Source organism: Dendrobates tinctorius, unplaced genomic scaffold (genome assembly GCF_039654945.1).
Source record: "Dendrobates tinctorius isolate UK_male_01 unplaced genomic scaffold, ASM3965494v1 ptg000204l, whole genome shotgun sequence".
In the NCBI taxonomy this organism is placed as follows: Eukaryota; Metazoa; Chordata; class Amphibia; order Anura; family Dendrobatidae; genus Dendrobates; species Dendrobates tinctorius.
In genome coordinates, this window is record NW_027361871.1 from 396373 (window position 1) to 422821 (window position 26449).

The following is a 26449-nucleotide window of genomic DNA, read 5'->3' on the forward strand; positions in this document are numbered from 1 at the left end:
AGAATTTTGGAAAAGATACAAAAAGAAACAGAAAAGAAGCAAGATAAATAAAGACAGAAAAAAAAAAAAAAAAAAATTATATATATATATATATATATATATATATATATATATATATATATATACACACACACACACACACACACACTCACATTGCGTCTCCTCGCCACAACTTGAGCACGCTGCTCCCGCTTAGAATCCTCAGACGGCTCCCGCAATACTTACCAAAAGGCAGCAAGATTCTCACCTCACGATCAGCTTGGGCCAGTTCTTGCCGTGTTGGCGAATACATTGAGCCAGAAGAAGACATGCTGAAAAGAAAAAAAAAACATTAGTACATTATAAAATCATACAGGACACACAGACATTATGTTGAAGAATACTCACATTTTGGCTCCTGAACCTTGAATCCACACTTGTAGGCTCTTGTCTGCTCTCTGCAAGGCTGTCTGTAGAGTAATTGTCTGACCCTGAAGACACCTTCTTTTATTTACACTCCTCCAAAACAATGTTGCTTGTTTAGGGGGAGTTCTAGACCAGTGTCTAGACATTGTTTACTCAAATCGCGTGCACGGTGCCAAGCGCTCGTCAGCGACCACATAGACTGCAATGCTATTTTTGTGCGCACACCGAGCGCACACGTGCGCGCGAGATTTTTTTAACGATGTCGCCGGAAAAAAATGCAACATGTAGAGTACGGCGCGTCTGGGCACACACCTGTAAAATGCGCAGCGTACACTAAACGCTGAAGAGCGCGTACATTCGCAAGACCCTACGATCACCATGTTAAAGATAGGGGAACATTGCGTGTGCGCCCGATAGCGCACGATGCACTGCCCGATCGAACGCTGGTGTGAAACCAGCCTAAATCTTATTTTTTCACTAACTAAAGATGAAACAGTGTGCTATATCCCACCTTGCCATTTAGTGGTGTGGTGACATTGCTCTGTGATTTGAGCCGTTGTGCATGAAATGTTTGGGGGGCAATTGCTACCGTGATTCACCATGCCATATCTCATATTGTTACCTTGTTATTTAGTGGCGGTGAAATTCAACATTTTACATAGCTCATGCACATTAAAAAAAATATTTTTTTCTGTTGCTAAACTTGATACAGCCCGACATATCCCATGTTGTATTGTTTTGAGTTGAAATTAAAATGAACCTATCACCTTGTTTTTCAGCTACTAGCTGTGGCCACTGCCTTTCGGGGCTTATCTACAGCATTCTAGAATGCTGTAGATAAGCCCCCGATCTAACCTGAAAAATAAGAAAAATAAGTTTTATTATACTCACCCGGGGCGGGGCGGTCTGGTCCGTTGGGCGTCGCATGTCCGAGTCCGGCGCCTCCCATCTTCATGCAATGTCGTCATCTTCCTTGCTTCGTGTCGTGGCTCCTGCGCAGGCGTACTGATCTGCCCTGTTGAGGGCAGAGCCAAGTACTGCAGTGTGCAGGCGCCAGGAAAGGTCAGAGAAGCCCAATAACAGTGCAAACCTGATGGCGTCCCTATGGCGAGGCCAGCTCACACATGTGCCTTGCATTGCTCACATCCTGAACCTGGTGGTACAGCATTTTCTACGCCACTATCCTGACCTGGGTGAGCTGCTGCAGAAACCACAGAAGCTGTGTGCTCACTTCCACCATTCGCCCCCCTCAGGTCATCGACTTGCTTCAATACAGAGGTCTATGTCCATGCCAGTTAACAGGTTGATATGCGGTGTAGAATTCCACTCTACAGTACACATGTTGCGACTATGGCAGCTGCATCGAGACCTGACGCAGCATGTCAGGTTGTATAGCCTGGGCCAACGCAGTATGGACGTGGCACTTATCACATTTACGGAGTGGGCACAGATTAAGAACCTTTGCATCCTTCTGCAGAGTTTTGAAATGGATACTATGATGGTTATCGCCGACAAAACTATTAGCATCACTCTTCCAGTCATTTATATGCTGGAGCAGACTTTCTATAGCCTGCAGGAGAAGGTGGTGGTCCCAGAAAAAGGGGAGGAGACAGAGGGGGATGCAGAAGGGATAACATGGTCTCAAAGCTCCAGACTGTCGTCACACAAGAGGGTGCCAAGGGAGGGTGGATTATTGCAATTGAGGGGGGGGTGGTGATAACAGAAACTGTTAGTGAAGGTGCAAGATCCGAGGAAAAGATGGAGGACGAAGAAGTGATGGTTGAGCAACTGTCAGGAGATGAAGAGGAAAATCATCCCCTCTCTGTTATTTGTGGTTGGCGGGAGCGGACAGAAGAAGCAAGCATCAGTGTTACCCAGCCACCAACACAGCATGGGCTTGGAACTCTTGGAAGAGCATGACATATCTGAAACATGATCCCAATATAGTTATGATTCAAAATAGTGCTGACTACTGGGTTGCCACTCACGTTATAAGACCAAATTTTGCCAGATGCTTCCTACCCTGGAAAGGGACCCACGAATGCTGAAGTATTGAAACACGCTTTTACACAACTTTAAGGAGAGGTTTTCCCCAAGACAGCAGTGAGGCACACAGTGTGCATCACAGCTCTAGATTTCCAACCTCTGGCATGTCAGTTCATCATTGCCAAAAGATTAGCAGCAGTAGCACTTTTTTAGACCAGCTCGTGCACCAGCACAAGAGTCCCAATCTGACACATGGTGGACGAATGGAGAGGATGGTGCAGGAGTATCTAGAAGTGAAAATCAATACCATCAAGGAGAGTTTGGACCCTTTCACATTTTTGGTATGCTGCATTAATCTGCACTCTGTGATATCTTTAGTGTGGCTTCTGTGCCTACTGTTGGGGCTTCAGATGTTAGCACAAATTTGTGGAAATGTGAACAGTCATGGTTGGCCACCATCTGATGGGTTGCCTGTAGTGAAAGAGATATCATTCTCCATTATACTATTTCTACTCTGGTGAAATTGATGCCAATTCAGAAGAGGCAGGACCTAATTTTTGGAAATGTCAACTCTCATGGTTGGGTGTAGTGAAAGAGATATCGTTCTCCATTATCCTATTTCTACTCTGGTAAAATTGATGCCACTTCAGTGGTGTCAGGCACTAATTTTTGGAAATGTCAACACTTCTGGTTCGGTGTCCACCTGCTTGGTTGGCTGTAGAGAAAGAGATATCGTTCTCCATTATACTATTTCTACTCTGGTAAAATTGATGGCACTTCAGTGGTGTCAGGCCCTAAATTTTTGGAAATGTCAACACTCCTGGTTGGGTGTCCACCTGCTTGGTTGGCTATAGTAAAAGAGATATCATTCTCCATTATACTATTTCTACTCTGGTGAAATTGATGCCACTTCAGTGGTGTCAGGCCCTAATTTTTGGAAATGTCAACACTCCTGGTTGGGTGTCTATGTGATGGGTTGGCTGCAGTGGAAAAGATGTCGATTCCTATTATACCATTTCTACTCTTGTGAAATTGATGTCACTTTGGTGGTGTCTGCCAATAATTTCTGGAAATGTTCTGATCCTGATTGGGTCCTGATTGAGTCTCCTTCAAGCGTGTTGCCTGTAGCCATAGGCGTCTGAGACAGTCAGGCCTCCACTTCCTTGGAGTCCGTGTTACTACTATCATCAGATTTTTCTGACAACAGAAGTCTACGAAACTGATATTTGTGCCACCTGTGTGTGGCTCAGCACAAAAGCAAGTTTAGGTGTTGCATGTGGTATGAGGGCTCCCAACACAGCAGGCCTATACTCATCCCTCACCTACCTCGTCTCACTTTGACGTTCAGTTCAAAGCTGTAAATGCTGGCCCACATCCCCGATACCTCACGCATGGCTGATCGCTGCCATCTCATGCTAGAATTTGTACTGTGGGTGAATTGAGACCACTTTCCTGGTGTCTGTCCCTCATTTGATATTTTTTGGCATCTTTTGGGTAAGAGCTTGAGGTTGAAACCCAGAAAGGAGAATATCATAAGATAAAAAACATGAAATGATAAAAAGAGAGTAATAGAGTGAGCCAAAGAGATTTTCAAACTGGTACTACAAGCAAACAGATTAAGTCAGTAGTCAGGACATTTTCACCCAATCCCTTTACGGTTTGGATACCCTTCCCTCCTGCAAGTTCACTTTCCACCTTTGAACCTGTCACAGAAGATACTAGGCTCCCCACTTCTTCTCGGCCTACAACCAGCAGCAATGATCCTATTCCCTCACATCTCCTTTAGTACCACTCCTCGGTTGTCACTTCCCAACTAACTAAAAGATTTCACCTCTCTCTCTTCCTTAATCTGACCCAACTCATTCAAACATGCCATCATAAACCCCTTACTAAAGAAACATTCCTCGACCAGAACTGCGCTGCTTAGTACATACCTGTCTCTAATCTTCCCTTCATCTCTAAAATGCTTGGTCCACTCTCGCCTAAACTTAAATCTCTCAGATATCGTTCTTATTGACTCATTACAATCTGGTTTCTGGTGTTTACACTCTAGTGAAAGTGAATTTACAAAAGTCTACTAACAGATAAATGTAATGGTCACTACTCCCTGCTGCATTTGAAACCATGGATTTCCAGTTTCTTCTCACTGTGCTCTGCTTTTTCGGCCTAAAGGACATCGTTCTCTCCTGCTTCTCCTATCTCTCTGACCACTCGTGTATTGTATAATTTGCCAGCATATCTATGGTACTTTAACCCCTTCACATTTAAGCCTTTTCTAACCTTCCTTCAAGGCCAAGTTATTCAATTATGATCAGTGTCACTTTATGTGGTTATATTTCTGAAATGCTTCAACATACCCAATGAGCTCCTCGTGACATATTGTGCTTCATGATAGTAGTAAACTTAAGTGAATATGATTTGTGTTTATTAATGAAAATATCTACAATTTGACAAAAATTTGAAAAGGTCATAATTTTTGAATTTTTAGTTTGTATGACCTAAATTTAAATTCACACTGTACAAAACAATAAATACGATTTCAACAGATGTGTACTTTGTCAGTATCATTTTTTAAATATTACTTTTTTAAATATTTAAAATATTTTTGTTAAGAAGTGAGAAGTCTTAAAACGTTTACCAGTAATTTTTCATTTTTACAATGAAATTTTCAAATTTTTTTTTAGAGATCATTTCACTTTTGATGTGACCTATGTGTCAGAAAACCCTCAAACAACATCCCATTGTAAAACACCTCACAGCATTCTAAACTGCATTTAGGAAGTTAACCCTTCAGATGCTTCACAAGAATAATAGCAAAATGGAAGAAAATAATGAGAAATTGTTATTTTTTCCCCACATAAATGTTACTTTAGCCCCACATTTTTTTTATTTTCATCAGGATAATAGAAGAAAATGGACCTCTATATACATTTTGCAATTTCTCCTCAGTACGCCGGTGCCCCATGTGTGGGGGAAAACTACAGTCTGTAGACACAGAAGAGCTTGGAAAGGAAGGAGAGCTATTTGACTTTTCAAGTGCAGATATGGTCGGAATAGACTGCGCATGCAATGTCGCATTTGAAGTGTCCCCAATGTTTCAAAACAGCAGAAACCCCCGACAAGTGATCCCATTTTGGAAACTGCACCCCTCAAGTAATTTATATTGGGGTGAGGTGAGCATATTGAACACATAAGTGCTTCATGGATTTTTAAAACATTGGACTGTGAAAATGAAAAATTATATTTTCCCAAAAATTATTGCCCTAGCCCAAAATGTTTCATTTTTACAAAAGGAAAAATGAGAAAATGGAGCACCCAATCTTTTGTGCAATTTTTGCAGATTTCGCAATTGCCACATACGGAGGGTAAAACTACTGTTTGAGTGCACAGCAGAGCTCCAAAGGGAAAGAGTGCCGCTTTGGAAAGCAGGCTATGCTTGAATGGCCATACACAAATATGATGCTTCAACACACAGCAACTAATTAACCCCTTAATGACCAGGGGTATTTCAGTTTTTTAATTTCTGTTTTTTGCTCCCCTTCTTCCCAGGGCCATAACTTTTTTATTTATATTTTTAAAAACTTTTTTTTACTTTTGCATACTTCAATATTCTTTATGGGAGACTAGAAGCTGCAGTACTTTGCTTCTGCTACACACAGGTGATGACCAGATCGCCTGTGTATAGCAGACAAGCTCACATGCTATCTGCGCCGAGCATGGGGCGGTGCTCAAAGCAATCTGGCTATGACAACCACAGAGGTCTGCTGCACACCTTTGGTCATCATGCTGACCCATGGGTGACCCACGATCATGTAACAAAGTCACCGACGGGCAGGATTAGCGACACGCTTCCAGTAAACATAAGATAAATGCCGCTGTCAGAGATTGACAGCGGCATTTAACTATCTAACAGCCACGGGTGGATTGTGATTCCACCCGTGGCTGTTGCGGGCACATGTCAGCCGTACAGATCAGCTGTCATGTGCCCGGAAAGGTGCTGGTTCAGCATCAGAGCACACACCAAACAGGGAAAGTTTGGCATGGGTGTACTCTAACACCCAATGTTGGAAAGGGGTTAATAAATAAACTTCAATATTGTGGAAAAGGCTAAAAATGTAAGGTACTTAGCGGTTTTGATCAAAGGGTAAAAGTCATCCAACCATGTCAAAGTGTACCTTTGAACTCCTTCCCGACCAATCACGCCACATAGGCGTCATGAAAACCTGTGCCATTATGACCAGTGATGCCTATGTGGCGTCATCACTTTAAAGCCCCCCTGCGGGTTGGGTGACCGGGGTCATTGAAAGGTCACCTGACCCGCAGATACAGGGGGCTTTGTACTTCACCACAAGGGGGGTGGCTTCGCCCCCACGTGGCTATGATCACTCTGATTGGCTGTTAAAAGTGAATCAGCCAATCAGAGCGATAGTAATATTTCATCAATGAAATTTGATGAAATATTACTATCCAGCCATGGCTGATGCTGCAATAGCATCGGACATGGCTGGAGACCATGATCAGACCCCCCACCAACTGACAGCGGCGATGTGCCGCTGCCATCAGTATCTGCTCCCCTCCGCTTCCCCCCATTTCCCCCTGCCTTCCGGTCACCCCCTATATCCCTCCCTGGTACCTCATGAGTCCCGGTACCTCCCGGTGTCCCGCCGTCTTCTCTCCATGGGTGCCGCCATCTTACAAAATTGGCGGGCGCATGCGCAGTGCGCCCGCGAATCTGCCGGACGGCAGATTCATTCATTTTACTATCACAGTGATCAAAATACAAAAAAAGTAAATAAAGCCCCCCTTTATCACCCCCATAGCTAGGGACACATAATAAAATAAAGAAAATATATTTATTTTTATTTTTCCTTTATGGTTAGAATTAGGGTTAGAATTAGGGTTAGGGTTGCAATTAGGGATAGGGTTAGGGTTGCAATTAGGGTTAGGGTTAGAATTAGGGTTGCAATTAGGGTTAGGATTAGAATTAGGGTTAGGGTTGCAATTAGGGTTAGGGTTGGAATTAGGGTTAGGATTAGGGGTGTGTTGGGGTTGGGATTAGGGTTAGGCTTGTGGTTAGGGTTATGGTTGGGATTAGGGTTAGGGGTGTGTTGGGTTTAGGGTTGTGATCAGGGTTAGGGGTGTTGGGGTTAGGGTGGAGTTAGAATTGAGAGGGTTTCCACTATTTAGGCACACCAGGGTGTCTCCAAACGCGACATGGCGCCACCATTGATTCCAGCCAATTTTGCGTCAAAAAAGTCAAACAGTGCTCCCTCCCTTCCGAGCCCTGACATGTATCCAAACAGTGGTTTACCCCAACATATGGAGTATTAGCGTAATCAGTAAAAATTGCACGACAACTTTGGGGGTCTAATTTCTCCTGATACCCTTGGGAAAATAAAAAATTGGGGGCTAAAAAATATTTCTGGAAAAAAAAATTTTTTCTCGTTATAAACTTCTGTGAAGCACTTGGGGGTTCAAAGAGCTCACCACACATCTAGATAAGCTCCTTAGGGGGTCTAGTTTCCAAAATGGTGTCACTTGTGGGGGGTTTCCACTGTTTAGGCACATCAGGGGCTCTGCAAACGCAACATGGTGTCCGATCTTAATTCCAGCCAATTCTGCATTGAAAAAGTGAAACTGCGCTCTCTCTCTTCCGAGCTCTACCGTGCACCCAAACAGAGGTTTACCCCCATATATGGGGCATCAGCCTACTCAGAACAAATTGCAAAACTTTTGGGGTCCAATTCCTTTTGCTACCCTTGGTAAAATAAAAAATAGGGGGCAAAAATCATTTTTGTGAAAAAAAATGATTTTTTTATTATTACGGCTCTACGTTATAAACTTCTGTGAAGCACTTTGGGGTCCAAGGAGCTCACCACATATCTAGGTAAGTTCCTTAGGGGGTCTAGTTTTCAAAATGGTGTCACTTGTGGGGAGTTTTCCACTGTTTAGGCACATCAGAGGCTCTGCAAATGTAACATGATGCCCGCAGACCATTCCATCAAGTCGACATTTCAAAACGTCACTACTTCCCTTCCGAGCCCCGACGTGTGCCCAAATAGTGGATCCCCCCACATATGGGGTACCAGCGTACTCATGACAAACTGGACAACAATTTTTCCTGTTACCCTTGTGAAAATAAATTGCGGGTTAAAAAATCATTTTTTGAGGAAAAAAAATGACTTTTTATTTTCACGGCTCGGCGTTATAAACTTCTGTGAAGCCCTTGGGGGTTCAAAGTGCCCACCACACATCTAGATAAGTTCCTTGGGGGGTCTAGTTTCCAAAATGGGGTCACTTGTGGGGGTACTCCATTGTTTAAGCACACAGGGGCTCTCCAAACATGGTGTCCGCTAACATTAGGAGCTAATTTTCCATTCAAAAGTCAAATGGCGCTCCTTCCCTTCCGGGCCCTGCCGTGCATTCAAACAGTGGTTTATGACCACACATGAGGTATTGGTGTATTCAGGAGAAATTGCCCAACAAATTTTAGGATCCATTTTATCCTGTTACCCATGTGAAAATGAAGAAATTGAGGCTAAAAGAAAATTTTTGTGAAAAAAAAAAGTACTTTTTTTTTTACAGATCAATTTGTGAAGCACCTGAGGGTTCAAAGTGCTAACTATACATCTAGAAAAGTTCCTTCGGGGGTCTAGTTTCCAAAATGGGTTCACTTGTGGGGGAGCTCCAATGTTTAGGCTCACAGGGGCTCTCCAAATGCGACATGGCAACCGCTAACGATTGGAGCTAATTTTCCATTCAAAAAGTCAAATGGTGCTCCTTCCCTTCCAGGCCCTGCCGTGCACCCAACAGTGGTTTATGACCACATATGAGGTATCGATGTACTCAGGAGAAATTGCCCAACAAATTTTAGGATCCATTTTATCTCCTGTTACCCATGTGAAAATGAAAAAATTGATGCTAAAAAAAATTTTTGTTGGAAAAATTAAAATGTCCATTTTTTCCTTCCACGTTGCTTTAGTTCCTGTGAAGCACCTGAAGGGTTAATAATCTTCTTGAATGAAGTTTTGAGTAGCTTGAGGGGTGCAGTTTTTAGAATGGTGTCACTTTTGGGTATTTTCTGCCATATAGACCCCTCAAAGTGACTTCAAATATGAGGTGGTCCCTAAAAAAAAATGGTTTTGTAAATTTTGTTGTAAAAATGAGAAATTGCTGGTCAACTTTTAACCCTTATAACTTCCTAACAAAAAAATTGCTTCCAAAATTGTGCTGATGTAACGTAGACATGTGGGAAATGTTATTTATTAACTATTTTGTGTCACATTACTCTCTGGTTTAACAGAATAAAAATTCAAAATTTGGAAATTGCGAAATTTGCAAAATTTTAGCCAAATTTCCGCTTTTTTCACAAATAAACGCAGAAATTATCGAACTAAATTTACCACTAACATGAAGCCCAATATGTCACGAAAAAACAATCTCAGAATTGCTAGGATGTGTTGAAGCGTTCCTGAGTTATTACCTCATAAAGGGACACTGGTTAGAATTGCAAAACATGGCATGGTCATTAAGGTCAAAATAGGCTTGGTCATGAAGGGGTTAATGTGGATGGTCTCTAACCACTATATGTCCTTCCTCTCCATGTGCCAAACCAGACCTCATCTGAAAGAATTCAGAACCCTTATACATCCATCTTTCCCATACAAGATCTAAGTACCTTAATGTTTTTCAACATTTACAGCTATATTGGGGTTCATGTATTCATTAGCCGCAGTGTGCTGACGCATCATATATGTATATGTTTGTATATTGGCCAGATAGCGAATTTGTACACCTGTGCATTAATTTAATACTAAAGGTGGGAGCCCTATTTTTTCTTTTTTATGCTTGTTTGTATGCACCATGCCACATTTGTAGACCTCTTGTACTGCCAGAAGATCAGTAACCCTCCACAAATGACCCCATTTTGAAAACTACAACCTTCAAGGAATTTTGTTGAGGGGTGTGTTGAACATATTGCACCACAGGTGCTTCACACATATTTTATAACATGAGGACATGTAAACGAAAAATTACTTTTATTCCATGAACATGTTGTAGCCCAAATTTTGAATTTTCACAAGGAATAATAGAAGGAAATGAATCCAAACATTTATGAAGCAATTTCTTCTGAATGCAGCATTACCCACTATGTGATCAGAGAATACATACTACAGGGCTCAGCTCAGACGGGGAGAATAGCTATTTGGCTATTGGAGCACAAATTTGGCAGTACTAGTTTGTGGGTGTCCCTTTTCAGAGCCCCTGAGGTGTCAGAACAGGAGAAAAACCGTACAACTGACTGAATTTTGGAAACTACATACCTCAATTAATTCATCTGGGGATGTAATTAATATTTGTTTACCATAATTGTCTTACCAGTTTTTTATAGTTGGGATATGAGAAAATGAAAAATTACATTTGTTATGTTACAATGATAAGATTTAGATCAAAATGTTTCAACTTTACCATTGCTATAAAGAAAAAATGTAGCCCATAAATTATTATGCTATCTCTCACAAGTGCAGAAATGCCCTATATGTTGTCATATACTCTTCAGCTTCCAAAATAGCAGAAAGCCCCCCCAAATTGTTCCAATTTAGCAATTTACACTCAGCAAAATAATCTAGGGGTGTACTGACTATTTTGACCCCACTGGCATTTTCCAGAAATCAGTGCGCAATGTATGTTGCACAGTGAAAAATGCAAATATGCAATTTTAGTGCATTATACATAGTGCCGACTTGTACTTCTGATGACGTGTGTCATACAGATTGCTAAAAGGGTTGTCCAGGACCTAACAATTGACGACTCATCTCAATATAAGCTTGGTGAGGGTCCGACAGTCTCCTGATCAGCTGAAACTAGTCTGGCAGCAGCCCAAACTAAGGCTAGGTCTACACTGCACTTGTCGACACTGATGCGTGCATACGCTTGGTTGGTATGTGCCCATGAGCATGCATTGTTACGATGCATCCCAAAGTATCCACCCACTGGAGGGACCCATTGTAAAGAGACATATACTGCATGGAATACACCTTTACACTGTTCCTTGGTATAGGAAAGTTAAATCTGCTGCTCTTTCCTATACAGATACATCAGTGCATGCCAGCCAGAAGGAGGCTTAAAGATCACACGTTTATCCTGAGTCTGCTGAATTGTCGGCCATGGTGACTGTGACGATACAGAATTTTAGCGTAATTAATCAGATGTCTATTTTCAGTAAGCCAGGAGGAATAGACTTATCTATATGTTGACTTTTGAATTTGTGATTGGTTCTTGACCAACTGAAGAACAAACACTTGTCATATAAGTCTTAAACGTTGATTTTTGATAATTTTGAATGGCTGTTTGCCTATTATATCAGCTCCTAGAAATTATTGTCTGCTATCTTTACAACACAGTGATGCAGGGTAATAAAACAATGTTTGCTGATATGTTGATTACACATTGTTCAGGCCAACTAGTTTTTTGACTTGCAAAACATAGGAGGAAAAACTATGCAAATAGAATAAATAATCAAACAATGCGAGTTGATCTCATCACCATTCATCTTTACCTGTGAATAATGGTTTAAAGAACAGTTGTGGACTATAAAAAGAGGACATATGCCTGTGTGAGATAATAACCAAACATCCAGACATACAAAGATCCAAAGAACCAGAGACTCTTTACAAGACAGCAGCCAAGACATCATGGCTCTATCACGAGGGACACAGATTTGACATTTTACAGGATGTCAGATTAGGGGACCATGGCCCTTGGTTAAAGAATACAGATCTGCTCAATTGACCATCACTAAACTATGGATACATTTGGGGTAATCAGGATTTGGACCCACCAGTCAAATGGCTCCCTGGAGATGTTCGGAGAAGCCAGAAAGTGACCTTCTGGTCACCTGGCCGTGTATTTCAATGGACTGTCATCTTCCTAAGTTTGTCATTACCTCCTCGCGGTGCTTGCCATAGGTGCTCTTATCCCGGCGAGTCAGCAGAAGGGTGAGACTCTGTAATTTTTCACCATCTTTGGTATTTTGCCGGGACTGTTTGATGTGTTATTTGCCTGTTTTGTGGTTCAATAAAGTATTGCAACACTGCTTTACCCTAACTCTGTGTTGTCTGAGCAGTATTCTGCCCATAGTAAAGGGAGAGCAGGTGTTTAGTGGGATAATCCCTGGTCCATGCGGTTTTGTCAAGCGGACTAGACAACTTACAAACTCCCTTGTCTCCACAGTGATGTTACCGTATATGTCTCACAAAGTTTCCAGATATATACTGTAGGCTAGGTGCACAGACTTAGTATGCATGCAGCCGAAAACATGTACAGGGTTGATATATATATCCCGTACATAGCTTGGTGGCTGCTGCCTAGATAATGCAGTACGTTCACTTCAATGTGAGAACAAGCTCAGCACTCATCTACTAAGAAATGTGCGGGACTGCTGTGTTCTGCCGGTACAGCGCTTAGGTAAGGCAGCTTCCAGAGCAGTCTTCAGCTGATACATCGGTGTGCTGTTGCAGGACCGCCACGGATCTCATTCGAAAATCTGTCCAATCAGATGGATAACAATTAGAGCCAGAGAGCGTCTTTAATCCCTTTACCCCCAAGGGTGGTTTCCACGTTAATGACCAGGCCAATATTTACTATTTACAATTCTGACCACTGTCCCTTTATGAGGTAATAACTCAGGAATGCTTCAATGGATCCCCGTGATTCTGAGATAGTTTTCTTGCGACATACTGCACTTCATGATAGTGGTAAAATTTATTTGATGTTACTTGCGTTTGTGAAAAAAAACAGAAATTTGGAGAAAATTTTGCAATTTTCAACTTTGAATTTTCATACCCTTAAATCACAGAGATGTGTCACACAAAATACTTAATAGATAATAATTCCCACATAGCTACTTTACATCAGCACAAATTTGGAACTATTTTTTTTTATTAGGAAGTTACAAGGGTTAAAAGTTGACCAGTGATTTCTCATTTTTACAACACCAGTTATTTTTAGGGACCAAATCACATTTGAAGTCACTTTGAGGGGTCCACATGATAGAAAATACCCAAACGTGACACCATTCTAAAAACAGCACCCCTCAAGGTGCTTAAAATCACATTCAAAAAGTTTATTAACCCTTCAGGTGCTTAACTGGAATTTTTGGAATGCCTAAAAAAATGACATTTAACATTTCACAAAAAAATTACTTCAGATCCAAATTTTTTTATTTTCCCAGGAGAAACTTTAACAGGAGAAATAGGACTCCAAAAGTTATTGTGCAGTTTTTCCTGAGTACGCTGACACTCCATATGTGGGGGGTAAACCACTGTTTGGGTGCATGGCAGAACTCGGAAGGGAAGGAGCGCCATTTGACCTTTCCAATGCAAAATTAGCTGGAATTGAGATCGGACACCAGGTCACGTTTGGAGAGCCCCCGATGTGCCTAAACAGTGGAAACTCCCAACAAGTGACCCCATTTTGGAAACGAGATTCCCCAAGGAACGTATCTACATGTGTGGTTTGCACTTTGAACCCCCAAGTGCTTCACAGAAGTTTATAACGTAGAGCCGTGAAAATAAAAAATCAGAGTTTTTGTACAAACATTTTATTTTAGCCCCAATTTTTGCATTTTCATTAGGGTAATAGGAGAAATTGCACCATACTGTTTGTTGTACAATTTTTCTTGAGTAGGCCGATACCCCATATGTAGGGGAAATACTACTTTTGAGGCAAAGTGCAAAGCTCAGAAGGGAAGAGGCGCCATATTGGAGTTCAGATTTTGCTGCAATGGTTTGAGGGTGCTGTTGTGAGCTCATTTTCGAGTTTGCCTGGCTTCTGGTGAGGGTTATAGAGCTGGCTGTGCTGACAGAGGAGTAGTGAGTTCTCTGTCTGGACTCCCTCTGTTGATGAAGGGAGGTAATGAAGCTGATCTAAATGGCAGAGACCGGCCACCTGAGGAAGAGGACTGCGATTGGACATGAGGAGTTTGATTGGATTTAAGGCAGCCGACTCCCTAGTTTCTTGCTGGTGATTTTTCCTGACTGTGGCTCCTGGTTTCCAGTTTGGTTCCTGCCTTCCTAAAGCTAAGTTTTCTTTGCTATTGTTCATATCAGTTTTTGTCTGGTTTACTTAATTTTTGTGTTCAGCCAGCCCTGGCTGGGACTGGGCTGAATCCCCATTTTGTCTCTGATCAGTTGATCTCTTTGCTCTGTCTTCAGAATATACCCGAGTGCTGATATAGTGATTTGAAGTCTAGCGACTTCAGGGCCTTTTTCTATCAGACGTGTTGGACATTCTTTTTGGCAGGGTTTTTTGCGTGATTGCAGACAGCAGCTTTTCTTTCCTGTCCTTTCTAGTTAGCGAGGGCCCCATCGTTTGCTCAGCCTATCTTTCTATCTGTGTCTGTGTTTTCATCTTGTTTCACCGACAATACATGTTGGGGGCTGTCTATTGCTTTGGGGTCTGCTCTGGGGCAGTTTACATTTTCCCTTTCTTTCTTTAGGCTTATTTAGTTCTCCGGCCGTGACATGGTGTCTAGGACCATCGTAGGCACGCTCCACGGCTACTGCTAGTTGTTGTGAATAGGATCAGGGGTCTGCAATCCACTAGTTACCAACCTCTCCGGTTTTCTGGGCTTAGCTTGTTTTTTGTTTTTTCCTCCTTGGTGACTCATTCATAACAGGGTGCCATATCACACTGGCAGAGCCCCTGAGGTGCCAGAACAACAGAAAGCCCCTATATGTGAACTCATTTTACAAACTACACTCCTCAATGAATTCATCTAGGGGTGCAATCATCATATTGACACCACATGTGTCTCACAGAACTTTATAACATTGGGCAGTGAAGACAAAATAACTACATTTTTACCACCAAAATTTTGTTTTAGCTTAAGATTTTATATTTTAGCCCAAGAAGTGGGAAAAAATGGTCACAAAGTTTGTCCCACAATTTCAATACCCCATATGTGGCTGTACAGTACTACTTAACCATACGGAGAAACTCGGGAGGAACGGAGCGCTATTTGCCTTCTGTAGCACAGATATTCCTAGAACAGTTTGCAGACTCCATAAACAGAGCCCTTAATTGCTAGAAGAGCAGAATCACCCCTCAAGTGACTCCATTTGTGAAACTATACCCCTCGGGGAATTTATCTACAGGTATAGTAATGAATTTGACTTCATGGGTATTTTCCAGAAACAAGCAGCAATGAATGTTGCCAAGTCACAATTGCAAACTGCCATTGTAGTGACCAGTACGCTCTAGTGACCAGTACATTGCAGTCACCAGTACGATAGGCCCAACCCGTGCTTCTGGAGGCATGCACCCGTAATTTAGGCGGGCTTTCATCGCTTCAGAAATGCCAAACGTGGACGCAATATGTGATTTTGGTATACTGTGGGGCTCAGAAGGGAGGGGGGCATTTGGATTTGGGAGAAGAGAATTTGTTGAATTTCTTTTGGAGGGTGAGAAGCCATTTTGCTTTTCCAGAGCCTTTGTGCTACTAGTAATATGGAAGCCCCCTATATTTCTGTTAACAGATGGCGGACCTGAGTGGGGACTTGCTTTTGTTGTGGATTGAGTTGAAGCTTTGATTGGGAACATTTTACATAACGTTTCGGATCACATTTATCCAGCGCTCTACGCTGAGCACTTACTTTGGGGTTTCCATCTAAATCTCAAAGTAACGTGATTCTGATGAAACCCCTGAGGGATCCATTCAATATAGTGAGGCAGCAGTTACTCTGGACTCCGTTTGGGCTCTGTTCAGCAGTGTCCTTTTCAGAAGTGAACAAACTGTGGTCGACGGCACTTTTATGCAATTCTAAAAAGATGAACACCACCGGATCACAGTTCAGACGGCGTCCACAGTGCCTCCATCTGCCTCATCATAGGGAATCTTCCACCAGAGATTCCGTCTAAATCACATATTTCAGAGATTTACACAGAAACTCCAGTGCAAGCACTCAGGCAAGGTTAAATGTGCGCCGAGCCTTACTGCGATCTTTGGGAAGCAGAATTAAAAAATAAACAGCATGTGAAGATTTGGTTTTCTTTATTTTTGTGCTTTTCCTCGTGCGGTATAAATGATTTGGCGACTTTATTCTTCGGGACGGGGCGATTACAGATTACAGTGATATCAGATTTAGGCATTTTTCACAAGTCCATGTCTCCATAACGTGTGTGGACAGCTTTCACATGTACCGGAGACACGTACACACGTAGACTCATTCAAGCAAATGGGTCTTTGCACGTCAGTGTGTTTCCACGGACCATGTGTCCATGGGCAAAATATGATGACATATCCGTTTATTAATGTCAGCACGGGCCGCAAAACGTTCCGCACACGTGAACATGGATAACACACATGGATGTGACATGCATCGGCGCCGGGGAAAAAGCGTTACAGTAAGCGCTGTTCTCCAGCGCTGGGTGCTGAACACGGCTCTCATCATTCTCCCCTGCTCTGCCGGCAATCGGCGCGAGCAGGGGAGAATGATGAGACTAATATTTAAGTGATAAAAAAGACAGCAGGTGGTTGCTGATGGGACTATTACTCCCATCAGCCTACCCCTGCTGCCGCTAAGAACAGTGACAGCAGGAGGGGCTGATGGGGGTATTCATCTGCCGCCACCTGCACTATAAAGAAAGAAATAAAAAAACGGAGTGGTTTCCTGAGTATTTTCTATAACCAACCAAGCAAAACTCACAGCTGGGGGTTGCAATCCTCAGCTGTCAGCTTCAGGAAGGTTGGTTATCAAGAACAGAGGCAACTCCATGCTGTTTTTAAAATTTCTTAAATAATTTTAAAAAATGGTGTGGGTTACCCCCATTTTTGACAAACAGCCTTGCTACAGCTCACAGCTGGGGGCTGGTATTCTCAGGCTGGTAAGGGGCCATGGATATTGACCCCATCCAGCCTAAAAATAGCTGCCCACAACCACCCAGGAAAGGCACATCTATTAGATGCACCACTTCTGGCGCCTTGCCCAGCTCTTCTCACTTGCCCTATAGCGGATGGCAAGTGGGGTGCATATTTGTGGGGTTGATGTCACCTTTGTATTGTAAGGTGTCATCAAGCCCAGAGATTACTAATGGAGAGGCGTCTATAAGACATCTATCCATTAATAATCCTATAGTTGTATAAAGACACAGCCAGAATAAAGTCTTTTATTAGAAAAAACCCCACAGTTTTCCATTTTTATTTAAAAATAACCAACACAGTTATACTAACGCCTAATTCCACTGAAGCCCTTGTTTTCCTGTAATAAACCAAAAATAAAAAATAACAATATCCACACACCTCTGTCGTTCTGTCCCACACCATTATCCATGTCTGGGAGAAAAATAGTATCAACTTAGACGGTACCAAGATGCGACCATCCAGGCTGAAAACCACTGGGGAATGGAACTACTGCTAAGTCGCAGCAAGGTTACTGCAAGTTGTAGGTTTTCCTGAAGAATTAAGTTTTAAGACTGTCTGAAGATTCCAAATGTCGGAGACATTCAGATGTGTTGAAGCACTGAATTCCATAATTTTGGTTAGGGCAGCTTCAGTGGAGTGATTGGAATGCAAGCTGGATTGTAGATTGTGGAAGAGTCTGTTAGATGGAAGAAAGGGATTAGGGATATGGGGGGGATAACTGGACATAGCGGTTGAGTCAAAGGATGGCTTCTTCATGGTGATCATTGCTTATTTGAAAGTGAGTATACCAAAGGTTAATGATAAGTTGAAGAGATGGGTTAGGGTTGGATAAACAGGGTGGCAAGGTCGGGGAGGAAGTGGCATGGGACAGAGAAATACAAGCGGTGAGGTGTGATTTGGAGACAAAATGAGCACTTTTTTTCTGTGATGATGTAAAAGAAGGTTGTGGGAGAAGGGCAAAATAACTTGTGACATGGTGAAAGAGTGGTAAATGCTGCCGTTTTCAACAGATAAGGCTTGTGAGGTATCGGATGATCTTTTATGTTTATGCTAGTATTTTAATGAAGTCACAAAAAAATTTTTGGCTTTTAACTCTTTACTGGATTGAAAAATACTTTTCATCACCCAATAGATCTATTTATTATAATGAGGCAGACTCCATAAGGCTCTATTCTAGTGGTGTGCGACTTTTAATAAGTGCACAAAAGCATGGTAGACTGCACTTTTGTGCCGGTCTAAAAAAAAAATGTGACACCTCTGGTTTGGAGCACAGATGGAGGCCAAAGTAAATTAGTCTGTTTCATTATTGTGAATGAGGGGGAGACACCAAGCATAATAAGGTCTTAACCAGAGGAGAAATTTCTCCACTGGTTAAGAAGTATAGGAATTGCTCACCTGTTGGGGTTGTTCAACCCACAACTGAGGAATCAAGGTATGGAAGCTGCTGCAGTACCCTAAGGTCAGGATTGGAACAATTACTAGGAGGATAGGCGTAGTAGTCTGCGCTGTGGTGACAGATTCAAGAAATCTGGAGAATGGGATGAAGAATTAGACCATGCGGTTTATTCTCAACTCATTTAAAAGTTGAACCAACTTTTTTCAAAACTGCCCTGTTTAGCTGCATGCACTATGAAAATATTGCACACATGCTGTAGCTTTTCATTTTTTTGGCCGACATACAGTAGCTTTATGCGGGCTTGTTATTTGTGGGATGAGTTGAAATTTTTATTGGTAACATTTTGGATTTTTACTTTTTTTATTGTTTTCTATTAAGATTTTTGAGAGACTGGATGAATAAGAAATAGCAGTTCACAGGTTGTTTTTAGATTTATTTATATTTTTTTCTACATCTTTCACTGTGTGGTAAATGTGATTAAACAGCTTTATTTTTCAGGTTGCCATCTTCTGACAGCTATAACTTTACGCTGACAAAGCTGAGTGTTAAGTGGAACCTGTCACCAGAAAAAAATGCTATTAACCTGGGGTAATCTGCAGGTTAATAACGTGGTTAATCTGCCTGTCATCCGCACTTAGCTGAACGTTGCGGTGAGAAAATGAACGTTATTTCTCCCGGCAGCATCCCAGTTAAAGCCATGAGGGTGGCTTGGTGTGGGTTCTGTCACCTCTCTGAGTATACAGAGTGATGGCTGGTACAATGCCCTTGGCCCTGACTGACACTAGTTCTGCATTAGGGCGGACTGTTAATCAGCTTTTTTATTTATTTTTTTGTACAAAGAACTTTTTGAGTCACCACAGAGAGCTATAATGTTTCTATATTTCTGCCTACAGTTATGTTTTTTGTTGGACGAGTTATCTTTTTATAGGTGCCAATTTTGGGCGCATAACATTCTTTGATCTCTTTCTATTCTGATTCTTTACCCTGCACCTATATTCTGTTTCTTTTAAGAAAGTAGGTGGCATATTCTCTAATCAGTACATACTTAATCTTTTATTTTTTTATTTCATGGTTTGTTTTACTCACTCTGGTATTTTTTTCTATTTCAGTACACTTTCTCTTCATGAGGGAATTTTCTCCCTGCTCAGCTCTCTGGTTCTTTAGGAGGAGCAAGAAACACTTGACAGCCTTGGTTCAATAAGGAACCACTAGAGACTGAAGGGACAGGATCTCTAGTCTGTGCAGGAACCAGCAGGGTCAGTTGCAGTTTTTAGTGTGTTACCTATTTTTCAGAGTGAGATTCTATACCATCATAACAGTAACTTCGCTACAAATGCCTGCTCACATATTAAAGGTACTGGTGACTTTTTGAAAAAAAATAGAGGTGTTCACCTGACTAAATCCACCATTTTGGCATCATTTAATGTAATTTCTCTGTAGACAAGTGCTCTCCAGGTCGAACATGGCACCTGAGTGTACATGATTTCCTGGAGGTCATCCTGAGGAGGAAATATCTTCTCTTCAGTGATGATTACCTCCTGCAGTGTCAGGGTTTTGCCATGGGGTCCAATGTGGCCCACACTTATGCTAACATCTACATGGTGGTATTCAAGGACAAGTATGTGTACAGTTTCTCCTTTTGGCCTTATGTCCTGAGCTGGTGGCGCTATATTGACGACATCTTTCCCTTGTGGGATGAAAGTAACGATTAATTACTTGCCTTTCAGGATCAAATTAATCATGTATTTCCAGAGCTACAGTTTACCCTGACAAACTGTACGATGGAATTACAATTTCTGGACACTCAGGTCTACAACGATGATGGTACTTTAAGCACTGATCTTTTTGTGAATCATACGGACAGAAATATTAAAATGTAGAAGACTATTTTAAAATTTGTTTATAGGAGCTATCGTGCTTCTAAGATTTCTAATCATAAAGTAAGGCACTGGAACTGAAACAAGATCTCCTTATGGAAGTACACGCTAACCCCTTCGTGACTTTGGGTTTTTCCATTTTTGAGTTTACATTTTCTGCTATCCTTTCCAGAGCCATGACTTTTTAATTTTTCTGTCAATATAGTCATGTGAGTACATGTTTTTCTCAAGTGAGCATTTCTGCTCTATGTAGCAGAAATGCTCACTTGCTATGAATGCCGACCGCTGGGAGCCATCACGCTGCCTCCGCCGTGTTTTACAGATGATGTGGTATGCTTTGGATCATCAGCTGTACCACGCCTTTGCCATACCTTTCTCTTTCCATCATTCTGGTAGAGGTTGATCTGGGTTTCATCTGTCCAAAGAATATTCTTCCAGAACTGTGCTGGCTTTTTTAGATTTTTTTTTAGCAAAGTCCAGTCTAGACTTTTGATCCTTGATGCTTATGAGTGGCTTGCACCGTGCAGTGAACCCTCTGTATTTACTTTCATGCAGTCTTCTTTTTATGGTAGATTTGGATATTGATACGCCTACCTCCTGGAGAGTGTTTTTCACTTGGTTGGCTGTTGTGAAGGGGTTTCTCTTCACCATGGAGATTATTCTGCGACCATCCACCACTGTTGTCTTCCGTGGGCGCCAAGGTCTTTTTGCATTGATGAGTTCACCAGTGCATTCTTTCTTTCTCAGGATGTACCAAACTGTAGATTTTGTCACTCCTAATGTAGCAATTTCTCGGATGGGTTTTTTCTGTTTTTGCAGCTTAAGGATGGCTTGTTTCACCTGCAAGGAGAGCTCCTTTGACCGCATGTTTCCTTCACAGCAAAACCTTCCAAATGCAAGCACCACACCTCAAATCAAATCCAGGCCTTTTATTTGCGTAATTGAGAATGACATAACGAAGGGATAGCCCACACCTGTCCATGAAATAGCCTTGGAGTCAATTGTCCAATTTCTTTTGGTCCTTTTAAAAACAGTCTCCCTTCAACCTTAATAACTATGTTACTATGTTAAGGAGCTGAAACTCCTAAACCCGTCATCCAATTTTAATGTGGATACCCTCAAATGAAAGCTGAAAGTCTGAACTTCAACTGCATCTGAATTGTTTTATTTAAAATTCATTGTGGTAATGTCTAGAATCAAAATTAGAAAAATGTTGTCTCTGTCCAAATATATATGGACCTAACTGTATATGCTTCACACTGGCAACGCTCCCTTTCATTTAAAATAAGCTCTGGAGTCAGATTCTCAGGGAGATCAGTGTCCGGCCCATAGTTCTGAACTGCTCATTTACATATTAAGGAAAATGTGGATTTCTCTGAAATATGACATTAGATTGCAGATATCAAGGTATTATTTTATTCAACTTTCTATTATGTACATGCCCATGCAGACAGCTTAGGAGGGTTGATTTTGCTGACAGATTCCCTTAAAGTTTCTTGTGCAGAGGAGAAACTGCTAAACATGCTGAAAACAGGTAATTTCATGACCAGAAATAGTAATATTCCTCATGTACACATGGGGCTGCTTATGGTGACAAGTCACCTGAAAGTGTAGATACATTTTAATGGGATCTACATGGTAATATAATAATGTTTAGGTTGGTGAAACATCATGTAACAAAAAAAAAAAATCAGACCTGGCCATGTTCTTCCATTGCTTTGTAGGCCAATTCTGATGCTTACATACTCACTGCAAGTCCTTTTGGTGATGGGCAGGAGTTCACACATAGCTACCTGCTATGTACTCTGACTTCTGACATTTTTCTATCAAATGCAGAAATGACGTTTTCCATTTTCAGCTAATTGTGCTACACTAGCTAGTGTTCATTCTCCAAGTGCATCAATCAGCCTTGGATGCCTATGATACAGTTACTGGTTCACCAGTTGTTCCTTGGTGAGTACTAACCAGTGCATCCTGGGAACAACTTACAAGTCATTCTTTCCCCAGGCATTTACCGTATATACTCGTGTATAAGCAGACTCGAGTATAAGCCGACCCCCCCTAATTTTGCCACAAAAAACTGGGAAAACTTATTGAATCGCGTATAAGTTTAGAGTGGAAAATGCAGCAGCTACTGGTAAATTTCAAAAATGAAAATAGATACCAATAAAAGTAAAATTAATTGAGACATCAGTAGGTTAAATGTTTTTGAATATACATATTGAATCAGGAACCCCATATAATGCTTCAAACAGTTCATGATGGCCCCATAAGATGCTCCATAGAATAATATGCCTCATATGCTGCCCCAAAAGACGCTCCACAGATTATGCCCCCATAAAATGCTCCATACATTATGCCCCCATATGATGGTCCATAGATTATTCTCCATATGCTGCTCCATAGATTATGCCCCCATAAGATGCTCCATAGAATATGCCCCCATAAGATGCTCCATAGATTATGTCCCCATAAGATGCTCCATAGATTATGTCCCCATAAGATGCGCCATAGATTATTCCCCCATATGCTGCTGCTGCAAATTAAAAAAAATGACATACTCACCTCTCGTCGCTGGGGGTCAGGTACCGGTGTCCTGAGCAGGCGGGGACACTGGCGCGCTATGTGGGACAGATGCCAGTGTCACCTCTGGCTCAGGACCCCGGCACTGGCAATATTCACCTGTCCCCGGTACATCACCACGCCCTCTGACCTGAACATTACAGCCAGAGGATGTGGAGGACAGAGCGGCCGCAGTAGTGGACCGGGGACAGGTGAATATCGCTTTTACTTACCCCCTCCTGGCTCCTGGCATGGTCTCTGCAGCTCCGCTTCTCCCACGGTTTCTGGCAGCTCTTCCTTCAGCGGTCACGTGGTACCGCTCATTAAAGTCATGAATATGCGCATATTCATGACTTTAATGAGCGGTACCACGTGACTGCTGAAGGAGGGTACCTGAGACCGTGGAAGACGCTCCCTCTACCCCGTCGACCCCCGGTATATGATTTGCGTATAAGCTAAGAGGGGGACTTTCAGCCCAAAAGAAAGGGCTGAAAATCTCGGCTTATACACGAGTATAAATGGTAGATTGTTACATTTGTACATGTTTCCTGCTTTTACCTACTCAACCTCAAAAAATAAATGTTTACTTTCTGCGTAATATTTCTCACCCATTAAAAGGTGCCATTGAAATATTAGAAATTGTTTGTTGCTGATATAAACATTAAGATTATAGACAGATTTTGATGGAATTTAGAATCTTTTGGATACTAAAGTTGGTGGCTGTTCTGCTCATCATAGACATCTAAGCAAACAGCATCATAACATATATTATTGCCCGCAGATTACAGTTCTAACGGTCCAAGATACACAATAAACAATTCAGCGATAAAACGGAATGTAATGTTTAGGAATTGATGTCCAAAATAAATCTGTAGCATAACTTATGCAAATAAAGTAGAGCAATCCCATAAATTCCTATGGTGTCTGTCTGGGTTCCATAATGTGTTTGGTTTTAGAGTAGACAAAAAAGTTCTGCAAAGTGTGCCTTTTCTGCCATTCTAAAATTTGACACTTAGTGGAACACAGATGGGTCACATAATACTCAATGGGCTTCCTATGATTCTGTTTGCATCAATTATGTAATAGAACCATTTTAAACATTAATTGCATAATATAAACGTCCACGGTAGAAATAAGCCTTTAGCATCATCATTTTATCTTGCATACCCCAAAATAAAGAGAATTCTCACCAATGAAGCTTTTGAAGATGGTAAAAGTTTTTCTTGCTTGCAGAACAAAATAGCTCGTTGGGTACGTTTCACCAAGTGATGTGCAACAGAGTGTTGAGCCGAAGCTGCAATGTCAGCTGCATTAGAAAGCAATGCTCCTTTTAGCATACCTGATGAATATTATTAATGAAACAATAAATCATGTAGAATAAAAGGAAACGCTCAGAAATGCATTATAACTTCAGTAATTGAACTACTCTACATTATCAAATGTCTGACCTCAGCAGTCATGCTCCTTAAGTTTTTTTGTTTATTTTCTTTTAAGTATGAAACAAACCTTTTACTCATTGCATAGCAGACACAATTGATATACCGGGTTGTTTAGATTCAGCATAATTAGCATTTTAGTTATTTAATCTCTGCTCATTCTGGGCTCAGGAATCCAGTTGATGTCAAAGAGAATATTTAGATATATTTACATATGCCAGATTTTATGGAGAAATGTCTGACACTTTCATATTCATTTGAATAATGTCTGCAGAAATCTATGCACATGCTGTAAATATCAGATGCTATCATTTCTGCAACAAATTTCTATTGTGCTTATATCTAAACCTATACATGTACAATACATATATCTTATAGCTGCCAACGCTATGTGAAAACAAAATATAAGTATTCAAGGTTGCCACATATTGGGTATTGGCGTACTCAGGAAAATGTCTATTGACTATTTTGTGTAACAGGATTCTCTGAATTAAGGGTAAAAAAAATTAAAAATCATAGCGAAAAAATTCTACCATTATCATACAGCACTTATTGCCAGGAAAAAACAATCTCAGAATCAGTGAGATCTGTCTCCAGAAGCATGAGCTAGTCACTACAACAGCAGTTTGCAATTTTCATTCAGCAACATCCACTGATGCTTGTTCCTGGAAAACACCTATGGAGTCAAAATAGTCAATATGACTGTAGATAAATTCCCAAAGGGGTATAATTTCCAAAATGGGGGCACTTGAGGGGAAATTCTGCTTTTCTAGCACTAAGGAGCTCTGCATATGGAGTCCATAAACTATGCTATGAAAATCTTAGCTCACGGAGGCAAAAAGCTCTTTGTCCCTTCCGAGTCTCGCCGTCTGGCTAAGGCCTCTTTCACACTTCAGTTTTTTGCAATCAGTCACAATCCGCCAGGTTTTGAAAAAAACGGATCCTCAATTTTCTTTTGAGGATCCATTTTTTTCCCCATTGACTTCCATTAATGGCGGATTGTGACGGATTGCCGTCCGTTGCATCCGTTTTTTTTGAGGATCCGCCAAAAGTTGCTGTCCGTTACCATCCTCAAAGATTTGATAACGGAGCTTGCAACGTTTTTTTCCTCTGGCAGATCCTCCAGACACTCATTTAACCCGAAATTCTTTCTAGGTGCCGGACAAAAAAAAAAAAAAAAAAAAAATTCTCTCTCTCTCTCCTTTCCAGGCTGCGATTCCTTTAAAATTCTTCATTTGTCGGATCCGTCAAAAAAACGGACAGGTGGCATCCGTTGTCATCAGTACTAAAACGGATCCACCATCCGTCCTTTTGGCGGATTTTGACTGATGCAAAAAACTGAAGTGTGAAACAGGCCTAAGCAGTACTGTACAGCCACACATGGGGTATTTCTACATTCAGCAGAAATTATGGAACAAAGCTTGGTGTAATTTTTATCCATTTCCCAGTATAAAAATGTAAAGTCTGGGGCTAACACAAAATCTTGGAGGTTAAAATTTAATTCTTTTTTTTCACTGTCCAATGGTATAAAATTCTGTGACACCAGGGGCTCTCCAAACACAACATGGCATCTGCTAATAATTCCAGCAAATTTTGCATCCAAAAAGTCAAATGGTGCTCCTTCCATTCCAAGCCCTGCCATGCACCTTAACAGTAGTTTTCTTCGACATTTTGGGTATTGGAGTACTTAGAAGAAATTGCACAACAAATTATATGGTGCAATTTCTCCTGTTACCCTTATCAAAATGGAGAATTTGGGGATAAAATAACATTTTTGTGGGAAAAATGTGATTCTTTTTATTTTCACGTCTCAATGTTATAAACATCTGTGAAGCATCTTGGGGTTCAAGGTGCTCTATACAAA

General features: G+C 41.4%; 1 protein-coding gene across 8 annotated transcripts in view; it reads right to left on the reverse strand.

Annotated features, from left to right (window-relative positions):
* LOC141057365 (tRNA N6-adenosine threonylcarbamoyltransferase, mitochondrial-like) overlaps positions 1-26449 on the reverse strand; it is a 212344-nt gene that overhangs the window by 66094 nt on the left and 119801 nt on the right. For 7 of the 8 annotated variants that reach the window (XM_073553949.1, XM_073553953.1, XM_073553946.1 and 4 more), the window contains exon 5: positions 24340-24488. In XM_073553949.1, coding sequence (XP_073410050.1) covers positions 24340-24488 — 149 coding nt within the window. The remainder of the gene's footprint in view (positions 1-24339; positions 24489-26449) is intronic. The other variant, XM_073553951.1, reaches the window with a different exon arrangement.